Raw genomic sequence first — 15,701 nt, forward strand, 5'->3', positions numbered from 1 at the left:
AGAACAGGGCTTTCATTTGAACTTAACCTCAAAGCCACGCATTCATAAGCGTGGTGGAATCGGGTGAGATAGCTGTCGAGAGAGGTGAACTAACAGCTATCTAGAGAAGTCGTGTGAAAAGTAGAAAGGCAGTTCTCACCTTTTCCTTGGAGGTTAAAAAGTCCTTTCTTTCAGCTCCTAAGGACATCCATAAAGCGGTATAGCAGCGTGTGAAGGGAGACATGCAGGGAGAAGAGGTGGACGACGGCCACTCAGGTGGCGACTCTACTGGTCCAATCCAATCACAGCTATCTAGAATTTATGGGCACCTTCATTCCTAGTGAGGCAGACGGACTTGGTGTGTGTTCACACTGAGTTTTTGGAGTAGAAACTGAACAAAACCTCTCCAAATCCTCATCGAAAACTAAAAACACCGTAAAACCTTGGAGCTTCTTCTCCAAGAAACTCGGCAAAAAGACTCAGACACTGATTCTTCAAGGCTGACATTTCATACACCGGTCGTAATGAAGTGCATGCCACTTAATGAATTTGGCGTAGCTTATAGTAACTTGCACCTCTTTGTGCCTCGCCAGTCCTGTTACACCTGTAAGGGACTAGAGCAGTGTTGCCCAAAACTCCAGTCTTCACAGCCCCAACAGGTCATGTTTATAGGGTTTCCATTTGTTAGGCAATTCCCGCATGCGTTGGGTCTGTCTAACAGCCGTGAACCATGCAGCTGCAGGGACTCGAACATAATGTACAAGCATGCCTGAGATACTCGGATAACATAGTAGCATGCTCCAATAACACATTATTTGGGCACGCTCGCTCATTACTACTGGATAACCGTTTGGTCAACTGCCTCACCCATGACTAGTCATTGCAGAAACCTTACCCACTGTCCCATTTCCAGATGGGTTTTCTCTGACAACTCAGCAGTTCAGAGTAAAACATGGAAGTTTATAGAGACAGAGCAGGTCTCTGATGGTTCAGGCAACATGAATCATGTGGCAGGTTGCCTATAACATACTTGACAGATTGCTAGGAGAACTGCTCTGTAAATGCTGATTTTCTCAACAGAATACATTAAGCAATAGAAATCAATGCTCATTCATTGAATTCAACGGACGCCTGTTAGTGCCTAAAGCCCTTCTATCAGGTGAATTATCCTTAACAGTCTTCAAATAGTTACAAAATTGTAAGGCCGGCGTCACACACAGCGTAAAACAATACGGTCCGTATATTACGGCCGTAATACGCTGAAAAGTCCCGAAAAAAGTGGTCCGTAGCTCCTCCGTAGGCAGGGTGTGTCAGCGTTTTTTGCGCATGGCATCCTCCGTATGTAATCCGTATGGCATCCGTACTGCGTGGTTTTCTCGCAGGCTAGCAAAACCAACATACCGCTATAGAAGTGATCCATGTGTCCCAAAAAGAAAAGAAAATATATATATACTGTCTATATATATATATATATAGATATATATATATATATATATGTCAGTAGACACATATATTAGAGAGAAAAGCCGGTAATTCAGTGCGGTGTACAGTAAAATCACACTGACAGCTTACAGTAGAATAGGTAGAATAAATGTGTACACATAGAATAGGTATATATATATATATATGTCAGTGAGACACATATATGTATATATATTAATATTTATTCCAGCGCTAGACAGCTTGAAAGCCGGTAATTCAATTACCGGCTTTTTCCTTCTCCTTCCTAAAACCCGACATGATTTGAGACATGGTTTACATACAGTAAACCATGTCTTCTCTCCATTTTTTTTGCAGATTCCACACTACTAATGTTAGTAGTGTGTATCTGCAAAATTTGGCCGTTCTAGCTCTTAAAATAAAGGGTTAAATGGCGGAAAAAATTGGCGTGGGCTCCCGCGCAATTTTCTCCGCCAGAGTAGTAAAGCCAGTGACTGAGGGCAGATATTAATAGCCTGGAGAGGGTCCACGGTTATTGGCCCCCCCCTGGCTAAAAATATCTGCCCCCAGCCACCCCAGAAAAGGCACATCTGGAAGATGCGCCTATTCTGGCACTTGGCCACTCTCTTCCCATTCCCGTGTAGCGGTGGGATATGGGGTAATGAAGGGTTAATGCCACCTTGCTATTGTAAGGTGACATTAAGCCTAATTAATAATGGAGAGGCGTCAATTATGACACCTATCCATTATTAATCCAATACTAGTAAAGGGTTAAATAAAACACAAACACATTTTTTAAAATTATTTTAATGAAATAAAAACAATGGTTGTTGCAGTATTTTATTCAACGCCCAATCCAGTCACTGAAGACCCTCGTTCTGTGAGTAAAAAAACATAATAAACCAACAATATACTTACCCTCCGCAGATCTGTAACGTCCAACGATGTAAATCCTTCTGAAGGGGTTAAAACATTTTGCAGCAAGGAGCTGTGCTAATGCACGCTGCTCCTCCTCGCTGCAAAACCCCGGGGAATGAGTCTAAAAATAGATCAATGATCTACATTTAGCTTCATTTGCGGTGAGGCGCCCTCTGCTGGCTGTTCATAGATCGTGGGAAATTACCTAGAAAGCCAGGGAGCTGTCAGTGTGATTTTACTGTACACCGCACTGAATTACCGGCTTTTCTCTCTAACAGCGCTGCGTATTTCTCGCAAGTCACACTACTTGTCCGTGTGTAATCCGTATTTTTCACGCTTCCATAGACTTTCATTGGCGTATTTCTTGCGCAGTACGGTGACAAACGCAGCATGCTGCGATTTTGTACGGCCGTAGAAAGCCGTATAATACTGATCAGTAAAATACGGCAAATAGGAGCAGGGGCATAGAGAATAATTGTGCCGTATTTTTTGCGAGTTTTACGGACGTAGATTCTGCGCTCTTACGTCCGTAAAACTCGCAAGTGTGACGCCGGCCTAATAGTTACAAAACTGTCAATTTAGTGACACAATTAAATGCTAATAAACCCAAACTAACCTAAACTTGGCTTTAAAGGGACTCTGTCACCTGAATTTGGCGGGCTTTGTAAATGACTTGTGTCCGGTCCGATGGGCGGTATTTCCTCTTCTTTCATTCACACCTTCCTTTCCCGCTGGCCACAATATTTTCTTGAATTTCAGTAGGTTTCCTCCGTAGTTCACGCGTGCGCAATGCAAGCTTGCCTTGCGCACGCGCAGTATGCTTTGCCCAACTGCGGGCAAAGCCGAAAAGCATTAGTGCGCATGCGCCGCCACACTATGTCCCGGAACACAGCGAAATACTACTGGGACATAGTGCGCCGGCGCATGCACATTAATGCTTTTCGCCTTTGCAGCCAGCGGGAAAGGAAGGGGTGAATGAAAGAAGAGGAAACACCGCCCATCGGACCGAACACAGGACATTTACATAGCCCGCCAAATTCAGGTGACAGAGTCCCTTTAAAGGGAACCTGTCAGCAGGATTGTGCACAGTAACCTACAGACAGTGTCAGGTCGGTGCTGTTATACTGATTACAATGATACCTTGGTTAAAGGGACTCTGTCACCTGAATTTGGCGGGACTGGTTTTGGGTCATATGGGCGGAGTTTTCGGGTGTTTGATTCACCCTTTCCTTACCCGCTGGCTGCATGCTGGCTGCAATATTGGATTGAAGTTCATTCTCTGTCCTCCATAGTACACGCCTGCACAAAGCAATCTTGCCTTGTGCAGGCGTGTACTATGGAGGACAGAGAATGAAGTTCAATCCAATATTGCAGCCAGCATGCAGCCAGCGGGTAAGAAAAGGGTGAATCAAACACCCAAAAACCCCGCCCATATGACCCAAAACTGGTCCCGCCAAATTCAGGTGACAGGTTCCCTTTAATGAAATCTGTCTTGTGGTTGTTGTTTAATCTTTATTTTCATTTCTGTGTTAATGATATGCTCGTGCTCCAGGGCGGCCTGTGGGGGTCTGCATGAGGTGCTCTGATTAGGTATTCACCGCTTCTGACAGGTAGCTGATCCCTCTCTGACCTTCCCCCTAGTTTACATAATGAATACCTGTACATACTGAAGAAAAAAAACACTTATGCTGGCAGGTGACAGCTGTGGCACCTTCGCTGCAGCATAATCGCATGTTTAGTGTCCTAATAATCATTATTCTTCATGTTATTGATCAAGTACAGTACAAAAAAAATAATCAATTTGAAAATGGCACCCACCGCGCCTTCGCAGTAGCAGCTATCGGTGTGTGTGTGAGATCCGATTTGTACTTGATCAATAACATGAAGAACAGTGATTATTAGGACACTAAACATGCGATTATGCTGCAATTTGCAGGTGCTACAGCTGTGACACTATCTATTAATATGCATTTGTAGCTCTTTCAAAGACAAGTTCAACAAATACCTTTACATGGCCAAGCCATTCCTTCGTCACTAAAGGCCCCTTCACATTAAGCGACGCTGCAGCGATACCGACAACGATCCGGATCGCTGCAGCGTCGCTGTTTGGTCGCTGGAGAGCTGTCACACAGACCGCTCTCCAGCGACCAACGATGCCGGTAACCAGGGTAAACATCGGGTAACTAAGCGCAGGGCCGCGCTTAGTAACCCGATGTTTACCCTGGTTACCATCCTAAAAGTAAAAAAAACAAACAGTACATACTTACCTAACGCTGTCTGTCCCCAGCGCTCTGCTTCTCTGCACTCCTCCTGTACTGTCTGTGTGAGCACAGCGGCCAGAAAGCAGAGCGGTGACGTCACCGCTCTGCTTTCCGGCTGACCAACGCTCACAGCCAGTGCAGGAGGAGAGCAGAGCACAGCGCCGGGGACAGACAGCGGTAGGTAAGTATGTACTGTTTGTTTTTTTACTTTTAGGATGGTAACCAGGGTAAACATCGGGTTACTAAGCGCGGCCCTGCGCTTAGTTACCCGATGTTTACCCTGGTTACCAGTGAAGGCATCGCTGGATCGGTGTCACACACGCCGATCCAGCGATGTCCGCAGGAGATATAGCGACGAAATAAAGTTCTGGACTTTCTTCAGCGACCAACGATCTCCCAGCAGGGGCCTGATCGTTGGTCGCTGTCACACATAACGATTTCATTAACAATATCGTTGCTACGTCACAAAATGCAACGATATCGTTAACAATATCGTTATGTGTGAAGGTACCTTAAGAAATCAACGTTTGAATTGATATGTAAATGAGGTTGAAACACTTATAGATCGGAAACCTCTCTCACTCCAGCTCTATTCCTCGCACTGCACCACCTTCTTGTTGACCAACAGCCTATATGCTATGTGACTTCAGACAAATGAACCATCAGTCAAGCAGGAGGAGACATTGCTAGGTGGTGAATAGATCTGGAGTGACAGAAGATTCAGATATACAGCCTCATTTGCATATAAATTCAAACTTTCTCAGTAACAGAGGAAACAGATTGGTTACGTAAAGGAATTGCTGGGCTTGTCTTAAAAAGGGTTACATGCCTGATAAATAGCTTACATTGTGAAATCCTGATGACAGATTCCCTTTAATTATTAGAATTAGTGCCGTAGATAAGCGAAAACTGAGCAGAACGCCAAGTCTTTTTTTAGGAGGATTTGGAATTTTGCTCAGTTTTTGCTCCAAAGCATTTAAAAAAAAAAAACTCTGTGTACATACAGTTGTGTGAAAAAGTGTTTGCCCCCTTCCTGAATTCCTATTCTTCTGCATGTTTGTCACACTTAAATGTTTCAGATCACCAAACAAAATGTAAATGTTAGACAAAGATAACATAAGTAATCACAAAATGCAGTTTTTAAATGAAGGTCTTTATTATTAAGGAAAAAAGAAATCCAAACCTACAGGGCCCTGTGTGAGAAAGTGATTGCCCCCTGACCCTAATAACTTGTCGGGCCACCCTTAGCAGCAACAACTGCAATCAAGCGTTTGTGATAATGGGCAATGAGTCTTTTACAACGTTGTGGAGGAATTTTGGCCCACTCATCTTTGCAGAATTGTTATTATTCAGCCACATTGGAGGGTTTCTGAGCATGAATCACCTTTTTAAAGTGATGCCACGGCATCGCAATCGGATTAAGGTCAGGACTTTAAGGCTACGTTTACACTTTGCAGATTCCACTGTGGATTTTTCCGCAGCAGAATTCCAAAATCCGCAGTGAAAACCCGTCGCGGTTTTTACTGCGGTTTCTTCTGCGGATTTTCATCTGCAGTTTCCTATTGGAGCAGGTGAAAATCCGCAGAAAAGAAGTGACATGCTGCGGAATGTAATCCGCTGCGTTTCCGCACGTTTTTTCCTCAGCATGTGCACAGTGTTTTTTGTTTCCCATAGGTTTACATTGTACTGTAAACTCATGGGAAACTGCTGCAGATCCGCAGCGGTCAAATCCGCTGCGGATCCGCAGCAAAATCCGCAAAGTGTGAACATAGCCTAACTAGACCACTTCAAAGTCTTAATTTTGCTTTCCTTTCACCATTCAGAGGTGGACTTCCTGGTGTGTTTTGGATCCAAGTGCACTTCAGCTTGAGGTCACAAACAGATGGGAAGACATTCCCCTCATCATTTTTTGGTAGACAGCAGAATTCATAGTTTAATTTACCACATCAAGTCTTCCAGGTCCTGAAGCAGCAAAACAGTCCCAGATCATCACACTACCACCATATTTTACTGTTGGTATTATGTTCCTTTTTTTAAATGCTGTGTTACTTCTACGCCAGATGTAATGGGGCATAGACCTTCCAAAAAGTTCAACTTTTGTCTTGTCAGTCCACAGAGCATTCTCCCAAAAGGGGATCATCAAGATGTTTTTGGGGAAACTGAGACGAGCCTTTATGTTCTTATTGCTCAGCAGAGGTTTTCATATTTGAACTCTGCCATGCAGGCCATGTTTACTGTTGTGAATTCTGTGGCAGAGCTCCCTCCTGTGGTCACAAGTGGTACTTCGGCTGATTCTCTCTGTGAGCTTCCGTTGGTGGAGGACAGTGGTACTGCGGCTTCTGAGTTTCCTTCCTCAGGTGATGTGGTGAAGTCGTTAGGTGCTGCTCTATTTAACTCCACCTAGTGCTTTGATCCTGGCCTCCAGTCAATGTTCTAGTATTGGACCTGTTTCCTCCTGGATCGTTCCTGTGGCCTGCTGCTCTGCATAGCTAAGTTCCGCTTTTGCTATTTGTTTGTTTTTTTCTGTCCAGCTTGGTTATTTGTTTTTTCTTGCCTGCTGGAAGCTCTGGGACGCAGAGGGTGTACCTCCGTGCCGTTAGTTCGGTACGGAGGGTCTTTTTGCCCCCTTTGCGTGGTTGTTTGTAGGGTTTTGTGTTGACCGCAAAGTTACCTTTCCTATCCTCGCTCTGTTCAGAAAGTCGGGCCTCACTTTGCTAAATCTATTTCATCTCTACGTTTGTCTTTTCATCTTAACTCACAGTCATTATATGTGGGGGCTGCCTTTTCCTTTGGGGTATTTCTCTGAGGCAAGGTAGGCTTATTTTCTATCTTCAGGCTAGCTAGTTTCTCAGGCTGTGCCGAGTTGCATAGGGAGCGTTAGGCGCAATCCACGGCTGCCTCTAGTGTTGTTGGAGAGGATTAGGGATTGTGGTCAGCAGAGTTCCCACGTCTCAGAGCTCGTTCTATGTTTTTGGGTTATTGTCAGGTCACTGTATGTGCTCTGACTTCTATGTCCATTGTGGTACTGAATTACCAGATCATAACAGTTTACCCAGTCTCTTTCTTATGGTGGACCTTAGCTGAAGCTAATGAGGCCTGCAGATCTTTGCATGATGTTGTGGGGGTTTTCGTAAACGCTTTTATGAGTTGTCGCTGCGATCTTGGGGTAATTTTGGTCAGCCGGCCACTCCTGGTAAGGTTCACCACTGTTCCATGTTTTCACCATTTGTGGCTCTCACTGTTGTTTGCTGGAGTCCCAAAGCTTTAGAAATGGCTATATAACATGATAGATCTCTTTTTTTTTTTTTTTAATTTATGTTCCCGAATTTCTTTGGATCGCGACATGATGTCTAGCTTTTGATGATCTTTTGGTCTACTTCACTTAGTCAGGCAGGTTCTATTTAAGTGATTTCTTGATTTGAGAACAGATGTGGCAGTAATCAGGCCTGGGTGTGGCTAGGGAATTTGAACTATGCTTCCCAAACATGTGATAAGCAACAGTAAATTTTTGTTTCGGGGAATGGGGGATCACTTTTTCGCACAGGACCCTGTAGGTTTGGATTTCTTTTACCCTAAATAATAAAGACTCTCATTTAAAAACTGCATTTTATGTTTACTTGTGTCATCTTTGTCTAATGTTTAAATTTGTTTGGTGATCTGCAACATTTAAATGTGACAAACATGCAAAAGAGTAGGAAATCTGGAATGGGGAAAACACTTTTTCACACAACTGTATAGTCGTAGGCTATGTTCACATGCAGATTTTATAATCTAGCAGATTCTCTTCAAAAATATACTCAAAAATTATTAAAAACGCTTTAAGTACTATTCCAATCCATTTCTATGGGAATACTTTACTAATCATATAAGAAGCCTTTTGAGCTTTTTTTTTCCATGGAAAGGTGTTGAAAAATGCTTGATGTAAAAAAAAACTAGACATTGTCCAATCAAAAGGCTCCAAAAAACGATTATGAAAAAAAACTTTTCTGAAACTACTCATCTCTTCAGGAAATGCTACAGAACTCCATGAAAAACTCATTCTAACAAGGAGGTTTTCTGAAGCGGTTTCTGCTTGAAAGCCTCAAAAAACTGTGTAAAAATAGCCTATTTAGCCATTTAGTCTACGGCTACCATTTATAGTGCATCTGTAGATGCAGTCACACAGGTCCAGAGATTCTCAGCTGTTCTCTTATAGACACCAAATGTCTAAATTATAAATGTATACTCACAGTTATTACTATATACCCTATGGAGGGTAATCTAGAGAATGTACCCAATTACATATTTCATAAGGTATAATGGTAATTGCTAGTCAGTCCATATAACGTTTTAATTAAAGAGCGTTATAAATTGTGTACAATAAAGCTTCAATATAACAGCTAATAGTCAGCAGTCCTCGTGGGAGAGGGAATTTGTGAGGACAGTATATTTTATTAGGAAAACGTGTACTATATGCAGCATGAACCTCACTGACAATATTGCTACATGGATGCAGTTTAAAGGGACACTGTCACCTGAGTTTGGAGGGAACAATCTTCAGCCATGGAGGCGGGGTTTTTGGGTTTTTGATTCACCCTTTCCTTACCCGCTGGCTGCATGCTGGCTGCAATATTGGATTGAAGTTCATTCTCTGTCCTCCATAGTACACGCCTGTGCAAGGCAAGATTACCTTGTGCAGGCATGTACTACGGGGGACAGAGAATGAACTTCAATCCAATATTGCAGCCAGCATGCAGCCAGCGGGTAAGGAAAGGGTGAATCAAAAACCCCAAAACCCCGCCTCCATGGCTGAAGATTGTTCCCTCCAAATTCAGGTGACCGTGTCCCTTTAAGACACAAAAGCTCACAGAGAGGTCAAAAAATACTTTGTTGTAAAAAAGTCACAGTAAGTAAGCAAGTGCTAGTCAAAAGATGAAAAAATACAAAAATACAGGGTATTTAGTTAATACGTTGTTTTGCTAAAAAAAAGTATGTTAAGCTGCTCCACCAATCGCCAAGGTATACCCATAATAGAGCAGTCCTATCTAATATATATAATCCCTATCTGATGTATTTAAAAACCTGATCCTCTGTATAGTACCTGTATGAGCAGGGTGGGTTCAGAGAGAAAATATCCATGTGGAACTTGCAGGATGGAACAGCTACAATGCAAATGACCCACAGGGGAGTGGTGGACTCCCCACAGTCTTGTAGAAACAAGAGAACAATTATAAAACCAAAACACATGGGCTACTTGCACAGTGAACAAGTCTGTAAAAACCTGTTCACACCACCAAAGAACTTGAAGACACAAAAGCGCACAGAGAGGTAAAAAAATACTCTGTTGTAAAAAAAAGTCACAGTAAATAAGCAAGTGCTAGTCAAAAGATGAAAAAATACAAAAATAAAGGGTATTTAGTTAATATGTTTTTTTTTGCAAAAAAAAGTATGTTAAGCTGCTCCACCAATCGCCAAGGTATACCCATAATAGAGCAGTCCTACCTAATGTATATAATCCCTATCTGATGTATTTAAAAACTGGATGCAGTTTACTAGTTGTAGATGAGACATTTGGCGATTAAATCGTAATTATGTTGATGAAAAATATTTCAGTTGAGGAATCATTTGTTGAGGAATAGTCGGAAGGCCATGGTATACAACTGATGATTGGACCTTCTTACCAAAATCAGTGGCTTCGGCTGTGTAAACACATCTACTGTGTACGGGGGGGCCTTCAAGCTGCCCTTTCACATTTGATGTGTATGGACTGAACCCACAAATTTCCTTGAAAAATAAATGAAGGAGAAAAGCAGTGGACAGTTGGATTTCATCATCTTTCTGATCCTTTTGTTATCCAGGAACTTCTTCCTATATCTCTACTGAGGACATATGTACACTCAGCTGAGCATGCATATGTGTGTTCGAGTGAGATATCTGTTGGCTAAAGGAGCATTTGGCCAAGACAAAATGGGTATGTCTTGCCCCTTGGTTCACAGAGGCAGTGTCACAAATGCTGTGAAATGCGCTCGGTCAGCCCCGAAATTGCATCCCGCCATTCCCCCACCTTACACAACAGACTGTATGGACCATTTAGTCTGCACACAGTAAATATTCTGTCAATAGTATATTTTTTTTAATAATTTAGCACTTTGATTATCTTAAATGTGACAGTTTCCTGAAGAAGCGCACTTTCTGTGTGGCATAGTCAGTGTGTATTTAGTTTTAAGCCCTTTGTTTTTGTTTCTTTGTTTATTTTCCATCAATTTATTTTTACAGCCAAAAAGATCTACATGAGTTCACAGGGAGAGGTCTCTGGAGACATAAAAAAAAGCCTTTGAACACCCTCCGGCTACTTTCCAGAGACTCGTTATTTGGTCTGTCTGTCTATAGACATTTCTTAACAGGAGCATCAAATGAAGGTTCAAACAGAGCAATGTAAAAGCTGTATATCAAAAACGAAGCTTCACTTGTAGACTAAACAGTTTCCAAACACCGTCCTACACGATAATCAAAGTCCTTGACTTCTCTTTTTCAGACTAATTGCTAAAGGGATAACCTGGTTATAATTAAAAGAGTTCACCAACCCGCAAAAAAAATGAATAAATACGTTTTAGTACATATATAACAACCATTAGATATCTACCCAACTGTAATAACTTACAAAATTCATTCCACTGGTTATATGGTGCAAAATCTCAGCAATAAAAAAATAAATAAAATTACCGGTATACCAAGCATTTCTTTATTCTGTATTTGCGTCACACAAAAAAATATCAAAATTGTAATGAGTAATTTATAAGTATAATAAGAAGGGATAAAAATAATCAAAGGCCTCAAATAGCCATGTCAGAAAATGAAAAAAGGTAAGGGAAAGCAAAAAATGGAAGAAAAAATGGCTGGTGGTCATAATGGCTGTTTTTTCCCCCTCTTTAACCAGTTCAAGATCAGGCCATTCACCTGTTCCATTTCGATTCGTACAAGTAGTTGAAAGAAGTGTAACATTTTTTGTTTGGATATTCAAATAATATTTGCATATGTTTGTGATTCATGGGAATAATTTTAATTTTATCTCCTTTTCTTTATTTTGCGCCAATATTAGGCTACAGTATATCAGAGGGAAAATAAAGGAAATATGTGTCCGTTTTTTACATTTTAAATTTTAAAGGGAACCTGTCACCCCGTTTTTTGAGATTGAGCTATAAATACTGTTAAATAGGGCCTGCGCTGTGTGTTCCTATAGTGTATGTAGTGTACCCCGATTCCCCACCTATGCTGAGAAATAACTTACCAAAGTCGCCGTTTTCGCCTGTCAATCAGGCTGGTCAGGTCGGGAGGGCGTGGTGACATCGCTGGTTCTTCCTCAGCTTTACGTTGGTGGCGTAGTGGCGTAGTGGTGAACAAGCAGCGCGCGATCTGCGCTGTCATCCCTTTCGTCGGTGGGGGCGGCCATCTTCCTGGGGCCGCGCGTGCGCAGATCGAGTGCTCTGCTGCACGGGGCTTCAGGAAAATGGCCGCGGGATGCCGCGCGTGCGCATTAGAGATCGCGGCGGCCATTTTCCCAAAGCCGAGTTTGCATCTCGGCTTTGGGAAAATGGCCGCCGCGATCTCTAATGCGCACGCGCGGCATCCCGCGGCCATTTTCCTGAAGCCCCGTGCAGCAGAGCACTCGATTTGCGCACGCGCGGCCCCAGGAAGATGGCTGCCCCACCGACGAAAGGGATGACAGCGCAGATCGCGCGCTGCTTGTTCACCACTACGCCACTACGCCACCAACATAAAGCTGAGGAAGAACCAGCGATGTCACCACGCCCTCCCGACCTGACCAGCCTGATTGACAGGCGAAAACGGCGACTTTGGTAAGTTATTTCTCAGCATAGGTGGGGAATCGGGGTACACTACATACACTATAGGAACACACAGCGCAGGCCCTATTTAACAGTATTTATAGCTCAATCTCAAAAAACGGGGTGACAGGTTCCCTTTAATGTTAAAATGTGTTCCCCCTTACTTAACAATTATTTTTGTATAATAATACACTTAAAAAAAAAAACAATGATGGTGGAACTAGTTACTGCGATTTGGATTGACAGGATTCTCGGGGGGAGGGGTGTATTTAGACTGCTCTGCATTATTATCCCAAAAGCACTCTCCCCTAGGTAAAGACCATAAAAAATATGCACTAAATAAAAATGTTTGTATAATAGATTTGAAAAAAAAAAGAATACACATAGAAGCAATGAAAATACAATAAGATCACAAATTCACCACTTTTGTCCTGTTGACAGGTCCTCTTTAATGGGAGTATGTCAGTGGGGTCAATCCTTAAGCCGTCTATATGGACATGCAGGTCATAGAAAGATAAATAAAATAATACTTTGATATCTGCAATCCAATGTTTTAGTCCTGAAAAATCCATGTAACCTGTTAAAATCTATGGGCCGGACATAGATCTCCCCGAGAATCTGCCTCCAGAGCTTATTTTAAATGAAAGGGGGGCGTTACCACTGTGAGACATGTAATGACAGACAGTCTGCTCTCTAGATCTACATGTCACAGATAAGCTCTGGAGGCTTAAGAGGGTTGATCCTACTGAAAAATTCCCTTTAAGGGGTTGAAGTGGTTATGAAACAACAAAACATATCTGCTTAAAAAATTATTAGAGGAGTACTACATTAAAGCAAATTTCATGCTTGAAATTTTTTTTTTCAGTTTGAGTTAAATGATTAAAGGCAACTTGGATTAAGAAAGCTGCCCCAAGTTTACAATATCAGCTCTTGTCCTAATGACTCAATTTCTGGCTTTGTTTCGACAAAACACACAGTTTCCTGTGATGTCACGTGACCAGTGATGGGGGATGGCTGACTGACTCACTACAATAGCTATGGCGACATCACTGGTCACATGCCAGAAACTTTCTCCTGGGCCGAAACAAAACTGGAAGTGGAGTGGACCCAAGTCTCGAGATCGAACAGCTTTTCTTAATCAAGTAAGTTTCACCTTATAATCATTTTAAATATTTTTTTGAGGGTATACAATCCCCTTTCAAATACTTTATTAAAGGGGTTTTCAGGGTTAGTAAAGGGGCCTGTTTTTTTTTCACCAGAAACAGTGCCACTTATGCTACAGCTAATAGAGGGGACTGGCACTGCTCTTGGGAAAAATAATTCAACCTCTTTTTCTAATTCTGAACAACCCCTTTAAGATACTTGGGTCAGGCAAAAACTATTGTCCAATGTTGACAGCTGTCAAATATAATAATAATAATAATAATCTTTATTTATATAGCGCCAACATATTCCGCAGCGTTTAACAGTTTAACAGTTTCAAACACAAAAGTCATAAGTAACAACGTTAACAATACAATAATTAAAGCAAAATAAGACGACCCTGCTCGTGAGAGCTTACAATCTACAATGAGGTGGGGGAGGTACAAAGTACAGGTGTGTATTTACAATGATGTATTTACAATGATGGTCCAGCCATCTTCAGGGGGTGGGGGATAGATGGGGATAGTGAATGGGCTACACACACACACAAACATAACATAACTTTGATTAGTGAACGTGATAGGCCGCTCTGAACAAATGTGTTTTGAGCGAGCGCCTAAAACTATGCAAATTATGGATGGTCCTAATATCTTGGGGTAGAGCATTCCAGAGGATTGGCGCAGCACGGGAGAAGTCTTGGAGTCGGGAGTGGGAGGTACGGATTAGTGCAGAGGTTAGTCGTAAGTCATTTGCAGAGCGCAGTGGTCTGTTAGGCTGATAGACAGAAATGAGGGAGGAGATGTAAGGGGGTGCCGCACTGTTGAGAGCTTTGTGGGTGAGAACAAGTACTTTGAATTGTATCCTGTAATGAATGGGTAGCCAGTGTAACGACTGGCGAAGAGCGGACGCGTCCGAGTAACGATTAGCCAGATGGACGACCCTGGCTGCTGCATTAAGGATGGACTGGAGAGGGGAAAGTCGAGTGAGAGGGAGGCCAATTAATAGAGCGTTACAGTAGTCCAGGCGGGAGTGGATCAAATATCTCTCACCGTGCTGATTTGTATCTTTGTATCGGACTTGTCACTGAAGGAGACAAAGCATGAAGCATGCACACGTGATGGCTACAGGTCAAGCACAACTGGTTCTTCACTTTGTCTTCTATGCGTACATGACAGCAGAAGTCTGATTTCAGGAATTTGTGCACGTCACACTCGTTATTGTTAGTCGTCCACAGAAGACTGCAAAAAGCTGTGATATTTATTAACGTTTTGAATATGTAACATGATCTGCCACTAAATGACTTAATTGTATTTTTTTAGGGGTCAGCAGATGTCGGCGTTACCCCACCTGTCCATACATCCAATGGCTTGGAAAGGTAGGACCACAGACTGACTCATGAATTAAATGTTGGGTTAGGCTACTTTCACACTAGCGTCGGAATCTCCCCGTCGCAATGCGTCGGGCAGAGATTCCGATGCTAGCGTTTAACGCACTGCACAACGGAGGCAGCGGATGCATTTCTCCGGCGCATCCGCTGCCCCATTGTGAGGTGCGGGGAGGTGGGGGCGGAGTTCCGGCCGCGCATGTGCGGTCGGAAAAAGCGGTCCGTCAGGAGCAAAAAATGTTACATGTAGCGTTTTTTGCTCCCGACGGTCCGCCAAAGCACGACGCATCCGTCGCACGACGGATGCGACGTGTGGCAATCCGTCGCAATGCGTCATCAATACAAGTCTATGGGGAAAAAACGCATCCTGCAAGCACTTTTGCAGGATGCGTTTTTTTCTGCAAAACGACGCATTGTGACGGATTGCAGTTAACGCTAGTGTGAAAGTAGCCTAAGGCTACTTTCACACTAGCGTCGGTACGGGGCCGTCGCCATGCGTCGGCCCGACGAATCGACACAAACTGCGAAAAAAATGACAACGGGGGAAGCGGATGCAGTTTTAGGCTACTTTCACACTAGCGTCGGAATTCGGCCCGTCGCATTGCGTCGGGCCGAGATTCCGACGCTAGCGTTTCTAGCGCCGCACAATGGGTGCAGCGGATGCATTCTCCAGCGCATCCGCTGCCCCATTGTGAGGTGCGGGGAGGTGGGGGCGGAGTTCCGGCTGTGCATGCGCGGTCGGAAAAAGCGGTC

The 15,701-nt window shown here is 43.1% G+C and overlaps 1 protein-coding gene across 3 annotated transcripts in view; it reads left to right on the forward strand.

Annotated features, from left to right (window-relative positions):
* PLEKHH3 (pleckstrin homology, MyTH4 and FERM domain containing H3) overlaps nt 1-15,701 on the forward strand; it is a 99,414-nt gene that overhangs the window by 28,697 nt on the left and 55,016 nt on the right. For 2 of the 3 annotated variants that reach the window (XM_069751912.1, XM_069751913.1), the window contains exon 2: nt 14,884-14,939. The exons of the other annotated variant lie outside the window; for it this stretch is intronic. In XM_069751912.1, coding sequence (XP_069608013.1) covers nt 14,884-14,939 — 56 coding nt within the window. The remainder of the gene's footprint in view (nt 1-14,883; nt 14,940-15,701) is intronic. 3 annotated transcript variants of the gene reach the window in all.

The sequence above is a fragment of the Ranitomeya imitator genome, chromosome 2, assembly GCF_032444005.1.
Source record: "Ranitomeya imitator isolate aRanImi1 chromosome 2, aRanImi1.pri, whole genome shotgun sequence".
Classification (NCBI taxonomy): domain Eukaryota; kingdom Metazoa; phylum Chordata; class Amphibia; order Anura; family Dendrobatidae; genus Ranitomeya; species Ranitomeya imitator.